The sequence below is a fragment of the Falco cherrug genome, chromosome 1, assembly GCF_023634085.1.
Source record: "Falco cherrug isolate bFalChe1 chromosome 1, bFalChe1.pri, whole genome shotgun sequence".
Lineage (NCBI taxonomy): Eukaryota > Metazoa > Chordata > Aves > Falconiformes > Falconidae > Falco > Falco cherrug.
This window is the reverse complement of record NC_073697.1, coordinates 105,981,011-105,996,808: the sequence shown is the minus strand read 5'-3', so window position 1 is coordinate 105,996,808 and position 15,798 is coordinate 105,981,011. Positions and strand designations below refer to the sequence as shown.

Below are 15,798 nucleotides of genomic sequence, written 5' to 3'. Positions count from 1 at the left end.
TCCTGCAACCTTGGGGATGAGGAGAGAATGGGAGAGGGAGGACAGATCCCCAGCGGCTGCTGCCCACAGCTCTGCTGCTGTCTTGCAGACAACGCGGTTGCATCTCACTGCTACAGCAAGCAGGGCTATTGCTTCAGACTTCACCCCCCTGCTAAAGCTACAGTCACAGAGCTAATGGCTCCTCTTGAGGCAGGCGTAGGCAAACCAGCCATTCTAATGTACCATTCCTGTTCTTTTTGTACCAGTTTAGAGCTCTTGGGACTTGAAAGTGGATGGGTCACTCCACAGGCAACCGCTGACACCCACCTCCCAGCCAGGACCGGCCTCACCCTAACAGCAGGTGTAAACTGGTGTACTTCAGTTCCTCTGCTTGAGCTTTGTCAGTCAGAACGAGACCAGCCCCGCCACAAAACCCCACTAGAGATCTTGGATTGACCACACCGAGTGCCTGGATTAGCAGCAGAGGAAGGGCTCTCATCCCAGCAGCCGCTGCTCCCTGCAAGCGAGGGATTTCTTTCTTTCATTGGCTAGGGTTATGGTTTGGGGGAAAATTCAGTTTATACCTTGCGTTAACGATACAATGGAGAGAAACCGAGCTTTGCCGGTCACTACCCCCCTTTTCCTTCTAAGCAGAAAATTGCAAAGCTCACTGGTATTTAAAGGTAATTATTTCTGTGAGCTAGTCATTTCTTCTGGGGATGATAGCATGCAAACAAGCCCAGAAAGCTCCTGCATGAAACAATCTGAGGATCCAAATGAGGAGAAAACAGTGGGAGAAGAGAGGTGATGGAGTCTGAAGGCTAAGAAGCATGACTCAGTGCTTCACCCAACACGTGAGGGTTGGAGTTGCATCATCAGCTCTGTCCCCGTGGTTTTCACCACCCAGAATACAGACAAATGGATCAACGTCAACGAGTACATCCACCCTCTTGTTACTGCACAACAGGAGAGGGAAATGGCACTCCTCACCTCTTAAGTCAGAGAGGAATCCCCACATAAAGCGAGGGAAGTTCAGAAATAACCAGCTCTGGATTTAAAAAGTGCAGTAACTCAGAAAGGGATTTCCAAGAAATCAAAAAATCCAATCCTTAAAAACTTCCAGCAAATATTTTTCACATTTTCAGTGGAATCATTTTGCTGTTCTCTTAAAGTTCTGCTCCAAAGCCCAGTCATTTGGGTCAGTGTTAATCCCAGAGCAGCAAAACATCACATCAAATTCAGCAAGGCAGTCTATTCTCAAAGTAGGAGTCATGCTGAGCACTACTCTTTAAAGGTAGCCTTAATAATGGGGAATAAGTACTTACTGAAATGATAAAAGGAAATGTTAATTTAACTATTAGATACATAATTATGTTAAGTACTTGTTTCTGCAATTGTAACACTTCAACCTGATGCAAACTCACTTTCTGTCCTGTGCAACGGATTTAATTTCTTCCAATTTTTTTTCCCCAACTATAAAGAGGTAAAATGCAGGAATCGCTGCTACAAAGATTACTTATAATTTATAAAACTGGTTTATAAAGGTAAAGCATCACATGAGACAAGGACTACAGGCATGTTTCAGCAAATCAGCAGAGCTACGCCAGCAGCTCACAGCTCCTGCACTGGTGACATTCCCTTCCCTGTCTCCTCCGAGGCCACGTGCTCCCCTGGTGTCCTTCATCTCGGCGCTGCTGCTGCTTTTCCCATGTTTTATGGAGCTGCCTCAATCTGCTAAACCCACAGAGCACAAACCTGGCCCCTTTACCCCAAATTCAGGCTTTTCTGCAGTTCCCGTGCTCAATGGACTCAATGAAGGGTCCCCCAGTTGCAAAGGCTGCTGTTAGGGAGGGGACAGGGCCACAGCAGCTGGCGGGGGGAAGCAGAGAGGGGGGAGATGGGGATAGTGGGGAAAGGGCAGACAGAATCACCTCTTCTGGCTTTACAGCAGCTCAGATGAATTGCACCCTGATGTTTACATGCACGTTCAGTTTGCTGAATTAAAACCAAACTAAGGGGTTATGCACAGAAGCAGTTATAAATTTTGACCGATTCAAAAAGAACCCCAATAAAGTAAAAAAAACAAACACATGGCAGGTTTGTTCCATTTAGATAGGAGAACATCTTTAGCATTTCTGTATTAATAGATATATTCCATTTTAGTATGGCAATGAGGAAATCAGAAATACCTATTCTTTGACTACAACCGCCTTTCTACCCTGAGAAAAGAAAAAACCCACTGCGTAAATCATTGCTCCAACTTTGCAATACGTACTGCCTTTGCAGAAATCACAAAATAATTCTACCAAAACATCTTGAACACCTACGTTATTTCTAAAAACGCTACAGATTTTCAAATAATTACTAGCACCTTCATAAATATTTAATGCTGTCTACAAAAGTTCTTTGACAGAACTAAAAACCCACTGTGCAAGCCCCAATTTTCTTTCACCGACTAAACAATCAACCCATCAACTTTCAAATCTGCCTTCTGCTTCGTTAGTATTTTTCCAATTTATAAAGAACTAACGTGAAGGACAATACACTCGCTAAAATTGTCAGCTGCACCAGGGGAGTGTGGGGGCTGAGAGCTGATCTAGCAAAAGGAAAAGGAAGAAACAGAGCGGCAGCTGGAGGGGGGTTAGGTGGAATCAGGATGAGTGCCCTGGTCTGGCTCATGGTGCAGCTCCACCACCACGACTGACGGCACGAGGCGTGCGGCAGGGTTGCGTGGGGGGGAAGGAGGTGCAGCTCCTCCTCCTGGAAGCCAGCTGTGCTTAGGTAAGCTTCAACAGGATTATAAAACCATAACCGGAGAGACTTAAGATCTGTAATCTCTGATCTTACCTGACAGAGGGATTAACGAAGCTCACTGATAAGCAAACGCCTGGTTGAGGTTTCCCCTCTGTGAAGCCATCGCTCGTTGCATACATCACCTGTGAATCCTGCACGTCCATACCCACCTCCACCATCTCAAACAGTCACTCATAGTACAGACTGGGCCAGAAAGGCACTTTGCTTGGGGGTGTTGGGTTTGTTTTTTTAAAAAACTTTTGGTTTTAAAAAGTTCCATCTGATTGTGGCACTTTCTCAGGAGTGCGTGCACTGTGAGGGAACGCCGGAGACATTTCACAGCCTACCAAATTAGCATCTGCAGGAACAAATCACAATGTCTTTGTTCTCCTGCATGGCACAGTCTGATCTAACCCTTGCTAAAAATTAATACGCCAATAAAACACATCAGAAAAGGAAAGAAAAAGAAATGTGCAGAGAAGCCCACAAAAGCTGGAGCTGCAGCAGAAGGTCAGGCTGCTGGCAGTCCTGCCACTGCTGCAGGGCAGAGATCCTTCAATTTGGGTAAACCAATTACCTGCATGCCCGAGTAGGGGCCAACGTGATGGATTTAGAAACATAAACCCACAAATAACTATAGTGGGAAAGTTAAATTTAAATTATTGGAAGGTAAATATATGGCAAGTACTACTCTACTGTGCATACAATCCTTACAGAGCATCCCTGAAGAGCTGTATTTTTCTCTAAATTTGCATATTTTCTTGCTCTACACAGTTATGACTGCTAAGTGCATATAAAAGAACTGTCATGAAATCCAAAAGAGAAGGAAAAAAAAATAATCAAAAGTCACACTTAGAATTTTATGGGGGACTCATTTAAAATCCTACCTGATTTGCTCTTTCAAGGTCTGTCATGATCATCTCGATTTCATCAGCCCTGGGAGAACAAGAGAGCAGAAGTCCTGTTATCACATGAAGAATGCCTGCTATATGAGTTCATGCACAGCACAATTGCAACACTCACACAAACAATACCAATTTTCAATATTTTTTTAAAAGGACACAGTAAGACCAATCAGCTAATCTTCTGACTGGTAAATCCTTTTAGGTTTCAGCTCGGTGGACTGGTTTGCAAATCTCCAATTCCTTTGCCTGTTTCCTTTTTGCAATGAAATAAGTGTATCGGTATCTGAGCACATTCATCAGATCTTACCCCCCAACCTTCTGCAGAAGGGCAGTGTCATCTTTCTTACACGTAAAGGTGCTTCACAAGTGTTAATTATGGAGAAGTCAAAGACTACAGTTCTTCAGTCAACTACTTGTATACACGTAAAGAAAAGTAGCCTGTTTACTCTTCCCTGTGCCTAGAAGTTTGGTTCTAAATTTGGCTAAAAATAATAAAACATGAGCTCAAAAAGACCAAGAAATTTAATTTTACATTATGCGGAAAAGAGGTTTTTTTGACACACATTTATGAAACACTTCAATTCAGACTCAGTCTCCTAACGCACCTTACAAAGCTGAATAGGAAAGTCAGAGGGTTAAAAACATACAAACAGTCAAGGAAAAATAGATCCTTCACACACGTGTGTTAGATGGCAGTTACCAGCCCTGACCCTTTAAAGAGCCCAGCATTTCTAAGGCTTCGCTCACATAAATGGATCCAATCCTGACGCAATCTATTTTTATCGCCACGCTGAATCATGGGCAAACAGTCACACTCATGCTCTCACCTGTGAAAGGTACCAGGAAAAGGGCCTATGGATGTAAAAGCATGTTCTGCATCAATACAGTAAGACATACTACTTCTCCCCAGACATTTTGCCTGTCTTGTATCTCCGGACCATATGGAAGCAATAAACACTATCCTCATCTCCTATGAACAGCAGCAAGTCCTTTTGCAATCTGCCAACACCATAATGTCTGTTTTTTGTTTTTAATCTGTAGCAGATCATTATCAGTAAAAACTGTGAAATTCTGGAATTCCCTTCCTTTGCCAAGGCAGAAAAGTCAGGGTTTGTTTTTCTGCTGATCCCACAGAAGATACATTTTTCTATGCAGGTGTTTGCTGGGAAAGACGGTTAATTGAAGTACATCAGGGTAGCGGCACTCTCAACACGAGATCATTATATTGAATATTGACTTACCCTTCAACAGCATTTTAGGTTTCGGGGTGCACACTTAGGGAAATGCAGTAAAAGATCATAATAAGTAAATGTGTATGTATATGAATTAATGGAAAATTATTTTTAATTACAGCCTTTAATGTTGTCAGGGCAACATGAACTGCCTTTTGAAAAAATCTTTTGGACAATAATGGAAAACAGATTAACATGTGTTTTCTTGTGCAGGAGAAGCTAATGTGCTCTTACATTGGAAAGAAATCATGTGCATGATGTTTTGAATTAATAATAAATAATAGACATTAGTTACTGAATTGAACAATCACTCCTTGGGCAAATAAGGATTCCAAGTGTGCAGGGAGTGCCAGAAGACTAACCCGGTCAGGTTACCATAAACCTACACCACCACTTTCCATCTCTTTAGCCTTGGTAGTTGTGAAACATCTTCAGTTTTAGACTCCATCCCCCAAATCCTTGTTAACCCACTTAGGGAAATTACAGTATTTCACATAGAAAAGATGTCTCTAAGGCCATGCAAGCGGCCACATTAAGTAGCTGTAACAGAGATAAGAGGGAAGGGAGCATCCTAACGCACCCCTCCCCCTCCCCGCCCCCCCGTTTCCCAGCATTTTACAAATATTTTTAGCTAGGATAGTTTAAGGATCCTCTTTAAATAAGCTTATGCATTCAGGCTGAATTTATGTGTGAATGCCTCAGGTTATATGGAGCCAGTAAATGATGTCTGGATTATGTCACATGCCTCCCAGATCAGAGCTGGGAATGTCCCGTCCCAACACGCCAGCTACAGCAGAAGTGAACCCAGTTTCCACTCGCTTCTCCGTAGGGTTTGGAGAACAATTAAATTACTGCCTTTTCTCCCAAACAGGGGGTGCCAGGTATCATCCAAAGGTCTGAAAAACTGCAGAACCTGCCAAGAACTTGGAAGCACAAAACCCTCGGACAGGGAGAGGAAGAGCGCCCTACTATGCCAAGGGAACGTTGGTTCTTTTTGAGGGGACTCTGATGCAGAAGAGATGAGCGGCAAGGGGGGCTGGACTCATCAGAGGACCCTCAGCCACCTTTAAAGGTCACGGAGGCAAGCGAAGGAGCCAAGGGTAGAGAAACAGATGAAGACAGCAGAGCGAGAGAAGGAACAGAGGGATGTCTGAAGCCAAAGGGCCAAGAGGAGGTGGGACCAAAGAGCAGTAAAGCAGAAGAGCATCCCAGGCCAGCAGAAAGGCGCGTGGCTGCCAGTAAAACGGGCTGAAACACGGGACACTGCCTGAAAAACGCGGTGGAAGGACTCAGGACAATCCTGTATTTAAAATGGACAGAAGTATTAATACCAGTATTTGTATGCCATTTCAGTGGGGTCAGGATTTAAGAGCTCTATTACAGGAGTGGTATACGCAGCCAATTACAAAAAAAAAAGCAACCGAGGATATAGAACGCCATAAAAATGACATTTCTGCCCTTCAGCGCACACAGATAATTCTGACTGAATCCAGTAGAAGTGTCAAACTGTAGCCAAGGGCAAAATTGTCCCTTTGTCCTTGTATCCAGACACACCAGCTGACTGATCCTGAACTCCCCTTTCCCTCATACATTTTTTTACCTAGCTTCTCCGCACACAATCTGTCTCCACACACCTAATAAAAGGATGCAACATCTCCAAAAAAATTCAAGCAAAACATCTCCAGCCTAGCAGTCTGCACGCCAATGGAGGTTAATGCTGCAACCATAAATGTTATCTTTAAGTAAAGTAATGAATTAATTTACTGTATATTCTTTCCTAGCCCAATGTCAACAGCATTCAGAAGAATCTTCAAAAGGAATTCAGTCCTTTCATTTTAAAAGCTCAACTACCACATCAGTAGCTGGCACTCAGCAGTCTAAAATCACTTATTTGAGAAAGTCTCTAATAGCTACATTCACTGTTTGCTCAGCAGAAGTATTTATTATAAAATAAATTACAGTTCTCTCACCTTTTATTCACTCATAGAAACAACCTGCATTGATTTATTGTTTACAAAGCACCATGTCGAATTCAAACCTGCAAGGTACGAGGAAACTCTACTTTGGCTTACCGAGTTAGTCCCACACAGGTCATTTTTGATGTATTCACCATCTGCCACATTTGCTCATTTTCAGCCCTTCCTATTTCAATATTCCTTTTTATTTCAGTGGAACTACTTGATGGGCAAAATACCATCCAGCTCAAGGCTGCTGGCATCTTGTCCTGCAGGTTTTCATTGAGAATCTGGTGGGAACCTTGAAGGGAACCATGGCCAAGTTTAGCAAATCTGTGGTTATACTGACCCCTAAATTTCTGACTGAAGTCATCCCATGTGAACTAAACTCACTTACATAAGAGACACAGACCTGATGATTTTGCTTTCAATTTTCTTCATTCCTGAAGCCACACACAACTTGGCCTCTTGTGAGTGCCTGGATTCCCCCATCACCCCAAGAGCTGAAGGCAAGGAGAAAAAGCCCAAAGTTCTGTGTGTCTTCAGGTAGACACAGAGGATGAGGGCAATTAGTAAGAAGAAGAGCTTTTGGTAAAATACACTGATATTTACAGTGGTTTACAGCAGTTTTCTACATTACAACCCAACAATATTCAAGGTTTACCAAGGGTGATACTTTCTTAACATGAAAACAGTTCATGAGAAAAAGAGTGTATAAAAGCTGTTTTCAGGAACAAGTATTATCTACCCTGTGTTTTCCATTCCACAGATAGCATAAGCAGTTATCTGATCCATTTCCTTATAATCTCTGCGTTAGAGGAAAAGTAATCATGCAAGCAAGACAGTTCTTCAGTCTGTATTACAGATAGCTTGTTCTAAGTTTCAGCGCTTTCAGGCTAAGGAATTTAGGAAATCAAATTTTAAGCCCAAGCATTTGGAGCTACAGAACAAGCATCACCAAGTAAAAAGAATCTGCAGTGTTGAAATGCCATGACCATGAAATATTCTTTAATTCCTTCTCTAGCTATTGCGTTTGAAGTGAAAAACAAAACGCATTAAAAGCTATAGATTTTACAAGGTATAAGCTTTTACCAGTCATGAAAGAGCCCTCAAAGCTAACACGCCATCTATTAAAAAAAAAAAAACAACCCCCCAAAAAAACTTAACGAGTGTAAAAAAAAAACAAACCACAACACCAAAACCTCCCCACTTTTCAATTCAATAGCTTATGGGAAATAAAAACCACAGAAAGGCTCAATTTTCTTTTTAAGATCAAGATAACCGATTAGGTTTGAACAGCATAACAAGCAAGCAAATTCAAGAATTGGTAACATGGAAGAAGCTCAGTTCCTTTTCTAAATAAAATTAAATCAGATGAAAACCATAAACACCATGAAGCTATTCACTTGCAAGCAAGAAGAATCTGGACTTTATGATTAAAATCCAGTTGATCCAACTCCTTCGTTTAGATACTAGCTTAAAGAGGCAGAAACAATTCCTTTTTTATTAACATGACAAGTGAATGGTTTGCCAAATCTTGTGGCTACAGCCCCCTAAACATTCAAACTTACTGAACCTTGAAGGAAACTGCTGTTGGATTCTTTATACATGGAAGAACTGAAAAATACAGATGACACTTTTGAAATTGCAGTCAGTGGCATGGCCAAGAAACTTCACTAGCAGGGCAGATTAATATTTTGGTTTGGCAAAAAACAAACAACATTTTTTCCCACACATTTGTTTTCTTTAAAAACATGTATAAGTTTACTGGTCGGAGCAAACGGTGTATGGAGCCACTGGGGCTTGTTAAAATGTTCTAATTACTAAAACATTTATGCAAGCAATTTTGAACTAAAAGCATACATTATCAACTAATGTGCATTTATGTTTAATTAAGGAAAAAAGAAAAATCCTACTTGTAACACAGATCTATGATCATCACAGAGCTGATTTTGGCCAAATTAGGTAAACATCTTGGCCTCTTAAAATTAGAGGCAGGATAACCTAGTACTTCGCCAGCACAAGACAAAATGTGAAGAGTTAATTTGGGACATTTGAGAGAAGAAGAAAAGAAGAAGGGGCAGAGTGTTAAAAAGAAAAAGAGGGTATGTGTGTGGGAGCGAAAAAAAAAAGTGTGGTGTATTGACTTTTTTCAAATTTCAGTAGAATTTTTATCAGGGAAGGTTTCTGGGTCTAGGAAGTAATTTCGGATCACTAAACAACGTCAAAATTGCCTGCAGCCCAATGATCACGGCATTCACTCAGGGCACAAGAGCATTCCAGCATTTGAATATTCAGTTTTATTTTTTCTTTAAGCAAAAAAAAAGGATGACAAGTTTCCTACCCAAAAACATGATTCTTTCTAAGCTCTGCTGGTAGATGCCCTCATCTAATCCATGCACCACAGTGACCACGCCAAGGTGCCCTTGGTGCTGGCTTGCTTAATTTTTAGGAAAGAATCACAGAATGACAGAAGGGATGTTAAAGCTCACCTAGTTCCAACCCCTGCCACGGGCAAGGATACCTTCCACCAGCCCAGTCTGCTCCCAGCCCCATCCAGCCTGGAAACTGCCAGGGATGGGGCCAGACACTTTTCTGAAGCTCTTAGAAAGTTTCCGATAGAAAGTAATAAAAAAACCCCACTAATTTTTCTTGCACCTTATGAGTATCGCTGTACACATACTTAAGGCATTCTTAGAATTCATAATGATTCTAATCCAACAAACATCCACATTAGATAAATCCATGTTTATTGCTCACACAACCTCGAAAAGTCATAGGTACAAGGGTTGTACAAGGGAAGGGAAAAAAATGTTATTTCAGCATAACCAGTATAGCATGTCAAAGGGCAAGAACTCACACACTTTTTACGACTAAGTTCTCAAATCTACTTTTCAAATTGCAAGAGCTATAGGTTAATATTTTTCTTTCACAGCAACCCTCTAAGGATCTTCAGATCAGATAATCCTTTTTCCAATGTCATAATAAATCCAGCCCTCTTGTAAAAGAATTTCTCTGTTCAGGGATTCATAAATCCACCAACTTTAGTAATGAATTGGGTGTTTCCTTTCCTAGGAACTCAATTGAAGAAAAAATCCTCTCTCTGCTAAGCAGTGAAACAGTGAAGGCTTTAAATTGAGAGATCAAAGAAATGCTGGTTTCAGGTGCTCCAGCGATTACACTATACGTCATCTGGATTAATCTGAGGAATGGGTAAATGTCCAGTGTACATTGTCCAGACCCCTCTCTGCAGTTACCCTATACTAAATCAAGTTCCTCCCCTAGCAAAAAAGGAGAGAAAGACTCAATGCTAACTACTTCAGGGTTTTTTTTTTGTTTTATTAGAATTAATTTTGCTCCCATTGCTCGCCTTGTACCCAGGCAGTGCACTGCACACAGATTCAAGCTGAAAAAATAAATCTTGTGCAAAGATTTCTCATTAAGCACATCAGGTTAGTATTGTAAGTACCAGGATCAAGCAGTCGCAGCAGCTGCAGGTATGATCTTCAAATAAACTAGGTTCTGGTGCTTGGAAGATGTCAAGTGATCATCAAATATTGAAAAAGGTTAAAGAAACTGCTTGTAAAGCCCAGGATATTGAGCAATACCTGGACAACACAAGACAAGAATCATCTTGATCATTAGAAGGAAAAGACTCTATAGAACAAAACATTTTTCAGTCTGTAGAAACACTGCTTTCCAAGAAAACATGCACAGCACTCTTGTTTTCTCTTTCATGACTGAAGTCAGAATTTCAAGGATAAGAAAATCATGTTTGCAATTAGAAAGCGTTAAACACAATAGAAATCAGCTTTATTCCAGTGATACACTAGGGAGCAGAGTTTCTGAAGATCAGCAGTGTTTTCTTAATCATTTCTACAGAGAGAAATTTATATGAGTGACACTAATTGATATGCTCAATAAAATATAAAGAGAAAAAATAAGAATTATATATAACAGGCAACATCAACTCAGAGAACCCCAGAGCTGTAATTCCCATAGTGTTACACACACATGACCTTGGCACACTTTGCAAACCAAAGAAGAATGCTTAACATATGCAGCTGGAATGAAGATGAGGCGTATTGATTATATTAAAAAGTAGCCCGACACGTGACTAGATGGTACAACTTTTTTATTTGGTAACAATACTATTTCCTTACGTGGCGCATATTGACATGTATTGTACCACGGCCAATATGAACCTTAGCTCCCCATACTGCTCAATCCTCCATCCAAACGCTCTCGCCTAACTTGCACTGTTCTGCTCTCCACAGGAACAGGTCGCTTGTGAACTATGTGTCCAGCCACACGCTGCTCGTTACAGGAGGAAAAAGAAATGCAATAAACCCTTTTTCTCCTAGTCTCATGAGCAAACGTCTCCTCCTTCACAATGTATTTTTGCTTTACCCTGCAAAACCTTATGACGAGTGTCAAAATCAGTAATTAGAAGTGCCCTGATTTGGATCATTCTGGGTTTCCTCCTACTTCAGACCACTGGTGACAACCCTTTGGGCCGCAGAGAAGTTCAAAGGCTGTTGAAACATGAGATAGTTTTTACAGCAGAAATTTGCAGAAACAATTAACCTTGTTTCCATGGACCGAAAAATCAGTTTCCACTAACTTCTGAGGGAGCTGGGGAGAAGTCTGCAACCTCACAAGCTGTGGGCTCCTGCTCCTGCAGGTTCTAGTACTGGCAGGCGAAGAGAGGAGTCCCTGCAATTCAGTTCTGTCATTATTTTGACCTGCCTTTAGAGACTATGGAGAAAAGGAGAAAGAACTTTCTGACGTTTAATTTTTCATGTATTTATGCCTGACTCCCATCTGCATTTATGCCCTGAGACTGAGACACCGCACCGGTATCAGTACAAACCCACCAGATTTGCAGGATCAAGTCCTCAGGGGGAGGAACACAATCTCCAGGTTCAGGTTATGCTGAATATACATGCTCAGAGGAGCTGATTTAGACAAACAAACATTTCCAGCTGCCTTCCCGGCCACTGCCAACCTGCACCACGCTATGCTCTGGGCAGCAGGAGTCACTGCCTAATCCAATACTACACCTCTGAGGATTTTCTAACAATGCAAGATGACACAGATGCAGTGAACTCTCTGTTTCCTAGTGCCTCCTGTTACAAATTGAAAGAGCCTGCTGCAATTCCTCTCTCCCGACTTCAGTTGATTCAATCACGTACCAGAATTTAAACACAGACACCCTTCCCTCTCCCTCACTTGCACACAAAGCATATCAAAAGCATGGAATTACTCCTGACTTGGCCTTGAGCAGCCAACATGATGTCAATTTTACATGTTTTATAAAGCAACAGCATGTAGAAAGCAACTCAAATGCAGGTCATATCAAGCATGTGACCCACAGAGCAATCAAAGACTGCCTGAAACTGTCATTCAAGGTTCAATCATCTTCTTGCAGGAAAAATGAAACATCTGTGGCCCAGAGAATTAAGTTATGTATTGCATAATTCATCTGGTGTCTGCCACAGCAGCCATTTTAATGCTCTAGTGATAAACATGTTTGATTATTTTTGTTTTGTTTCCTCTCGCCTCCATGGTATTTCCATTTATCTACCCATACTACGGCGCATAATGGAGATAACAAATATACAAAGCAGTGTTAGAGTTGGCTGATAAGACGTGGGAAATCAGCAGTCTTATTAATCACATTAAGGCAGAATCATTATTAAACTTTATGTTCCCTGTAATTGTACTCATTTTGGATCTTCTGGGTACATGCTGTAGTTAGATTTGATGATGAAATGGTTCTTTCCCAAGGATCCAAACATGAGCTTTGGAGGTCTTTCAAACTGAAAGCTGCTCTCCTCATCTACAAAGCAAGTTTCTCACTGTTTCCTAGGTTTTCCATGCCCTCATTTCTTTTCGATCCCATCATAAGCAGGAGGAATGCGCATCTCATACCAGACAGTGCAGAGGACCCCTCTCTGTTCACTTATTCTATGGGTTTGTGGTCCACACTGTGAGTAACCCTAATCTAAAGCATCCTTTGCAAGTCATTTTGGGAAATGATAGTTTTATTAATGGTGGCTTAGTTCAATTTACTCCCAAATTTGTCAGCCGTAACACTTTCTCGCCTGCCATGAGCTTCACTGACTTTTGGAACATGTCCTTGCAGAGCAGGTGGGAATTTTAAAGCTCTGGGTCCATGCCCTGCTGTCTGGGTGTTTATTCCTGTCCCAGGAGTTGACCATTTCTGCAGTCTACTCACAGAGCTTTAGACATCAGTTAATTTGATACAACACTAAACAGAGCGGCTATCATTTGTGCAAAACTGAATAGACTTGCGTCGATATTGGCTTATTCCAAAAAGAAAACAAGCAACAGCCTCCAAAGTGGTGGAGTCAGGCACATTCTTACTCATTTTCATGACGTGGAGTCCACAGGATTCCCACCGTGAGCAAAATCCTCACTGTAAAGCAACAAGTGAGCACTATTACAGGACCTGATCTGGTAGGACCGCAGTTTTACCCGCTACCCTGAAAGCTGCTTCCTGTGATGCTCTACATGGAGGTGAGTCAGTGGATAAAATAACACGCTCTCCCATAAGCCCAAATACAAATAAAGCACCTTTTCCTGTTGCTTGTTCCTGTAACGTTGTTTAGACAGTATCTGTTGTAATAATATCAGCTGTCCCATCTGTCCTTTGTAGCTGCCTCCCATTGCTACTTCCTCCTGCAATATTTCTAGGTCACTCCCTCATCCCCTAAATGTCATCTCCTCGCCTCCCAGCCCGCAAAAAAATACAGATGAGGGATGCTTTCCAGCTACACATACATGGCTGAGCAGCCGGCAAGTGAAAAGGCAACTCCTGCTCTCCCAACCTGCAGCCCTCCACTCAAACGGGATCATCTGTCTTTCCTACCCATTCCCAATACCTACAGATGCACCAGAGCTCCCCATGCTGGGGACTTCTAATGCTCTTTAATTACCGTTGAAGTCAATCGCCAGCTTCCAAGTTAATTTAGGAGGGGAACTGCAAAGTGATCACCAAGCAGGCTAGCAGTGAAACAGACCCCAAGGTCAGGGAAGCTGCATCGCCTTGGGAAGCCGGGATAAAAGCTCTGGTCAGGCAGCACCACCGCTCCCCACGTGTGCACGGACACAGGGCAGGCTCTTCTGCTCCCACTCCACCAGCACAACCTGCCATTTTTATTTTACCTGACAAAAAAAATGTGTATCAAAGAATAAAATAAGAACTTCCTTAAAGATCAAGTCTTCACAGATTAACTTTGCTGCTCTACAACATGCATAGGCCATTTTATAATTGTTTCTCCAAATAAATAATAATAATAGATAGTCTGGCATTTTGGAAATACAGCACCTGCAACAATTTACTTATTTTTACTGATGGAGTTAAAATAGATAATTTATCCGAAATTAGAAACCTTAATTGCAGGCATCTTAGGTGTCATTCTTTTTTATCGGAACGGCAATACTTTAAACTGTGAAAATCAGCAGGAAGAGCTTGTGCTTTGATTAAAGATCCTCTAAATATACACACAAGTGTTTTAAACTTACTCAATAATGTCAATGGAGTTACAATGTGTAAAACTGGTACAAGTATCTTGGCAGGGTCATGGGGTTTTCTTCTGGGATTTTTGGGTGGGTTTTTTTTGTTTTGTTTTGTTTGGTTTGGTTTTTTTAGAATTGCTGTGTCACACAAAGAATTACGTTAGGTTTTGAGTAGTTACAACCCTGAAATGAACCTCTTCCCTCATTTTCTACATCAATGCTAAAATCACGTATTTCTGTATGTTTTGTTTTCTTTAAAACAAAAATAGCCTCAAAAATTGGACACTGCTCGCAATTTTTACTATAGCAACATACATATTCCAGACTGATTCTTAGGAGTTTCTTTCCAGAAACACTCAGCCACCTCTTCTCCTTAAATACAGAAACAGCTGAGGAGCTTAGTAATTTGAAAAATCAAAGGATCTATTAATTTCACCCCTTACTTATTCTGTAGCTGTTTCCATCACTGTAAGTACCTGTAAAATGCTTTTCTCTGACTTACCTCAGTCTATTCAGTGAAACAGATTTGAGTCAGCTTGAAAATAAAATAGTACAGTAAGCAATTTTATGTACAGGTGTCACTCCACAGGCATGCATCAAGGGAAAATTACTGTTTACCACCACAGCAATGACAGACCATCAGCTCCTACCTCGTGGAGAACAGTAATTTTCCAGTGCCCTGAACATGTATTAGGGTAAATATAACAGACCAAAGAAGAGAAATTCATACCTGTTTCAATCTTAGCTGAAAAGCTCAAGTTCTCTAAATTACCTGTCCCCTCTACCCAGCCTGATTTTCGTAACTGGTACTACGGAGTATAAGGCAACAGCCTACATGGCTTTTTGAAGGATTTACTGGTATGAAACAAGATAAATACACCCACTAGGCCAATGATCTCCAATTAACTATTTCTTAGCAAGCTGCTTACATATCCCTCCAAGCATATTTACTAACAGGCACCCAAGTGTGAGAACATCCTACTTCCCTACACTGATAAATGCACCTGTAGCATCTGGTCAGTAGTTTACAACGGACAGCAACAAGGCATTAGTTAGTGACAGAATCTGGGTAACAACGCAACTTATGTTTACCGTTTGCCTTTATCTGTGTTAAGGATGCGCACTGTGCAAAAGAAAAGCTAACTGTTGATTCTGCAGTAACACAGTGTTCGAGTGGGAGATGTACTGGGGGAATGCTTTAGATGCTTTTGGCTTTAGAAGTGAATGTAGGTGATGTGCCTATTCTCTGCTAGCTACTCAAGCGAGTATTTCCTTCCGGCTATTGAAGAAAACAGCATTGCATGGTCTCTGATAAAAGCAACTTATGTCCTCCTATCCAATAAATGGACTGAAAATAACAAAAAGCATGATGGGAGACATGTTTACTGT

General features: G+C 41.4%; 1 protein-coding gene across 8 annotated transcripts in view; it reads right to left on the bottom strand.

Annotated features, from left to right (window-relative positions):
- The window catches only part of CUX1 (cut like homeobox 1), a 281,195-nt gene that overhangs the window by 98,921 nt on the left and 166,476 nt on the right, over positions 1–15,798 (bottom strand). For all 8 annotated transcript variants that reach the window (XM_055715010.1, XM_055714990.1, XM_055714996.1 and 5 more), the window contains exon 9: positions 3,660–3,708. In XM_055715010.1, coding sequence (XP_055570985.1) covers positions 3,660–3,708 — 49 coding nt within the window. The remainder of the gene's footprint in view (positions 1–3,659; positions 3,709–15,798) is intronic.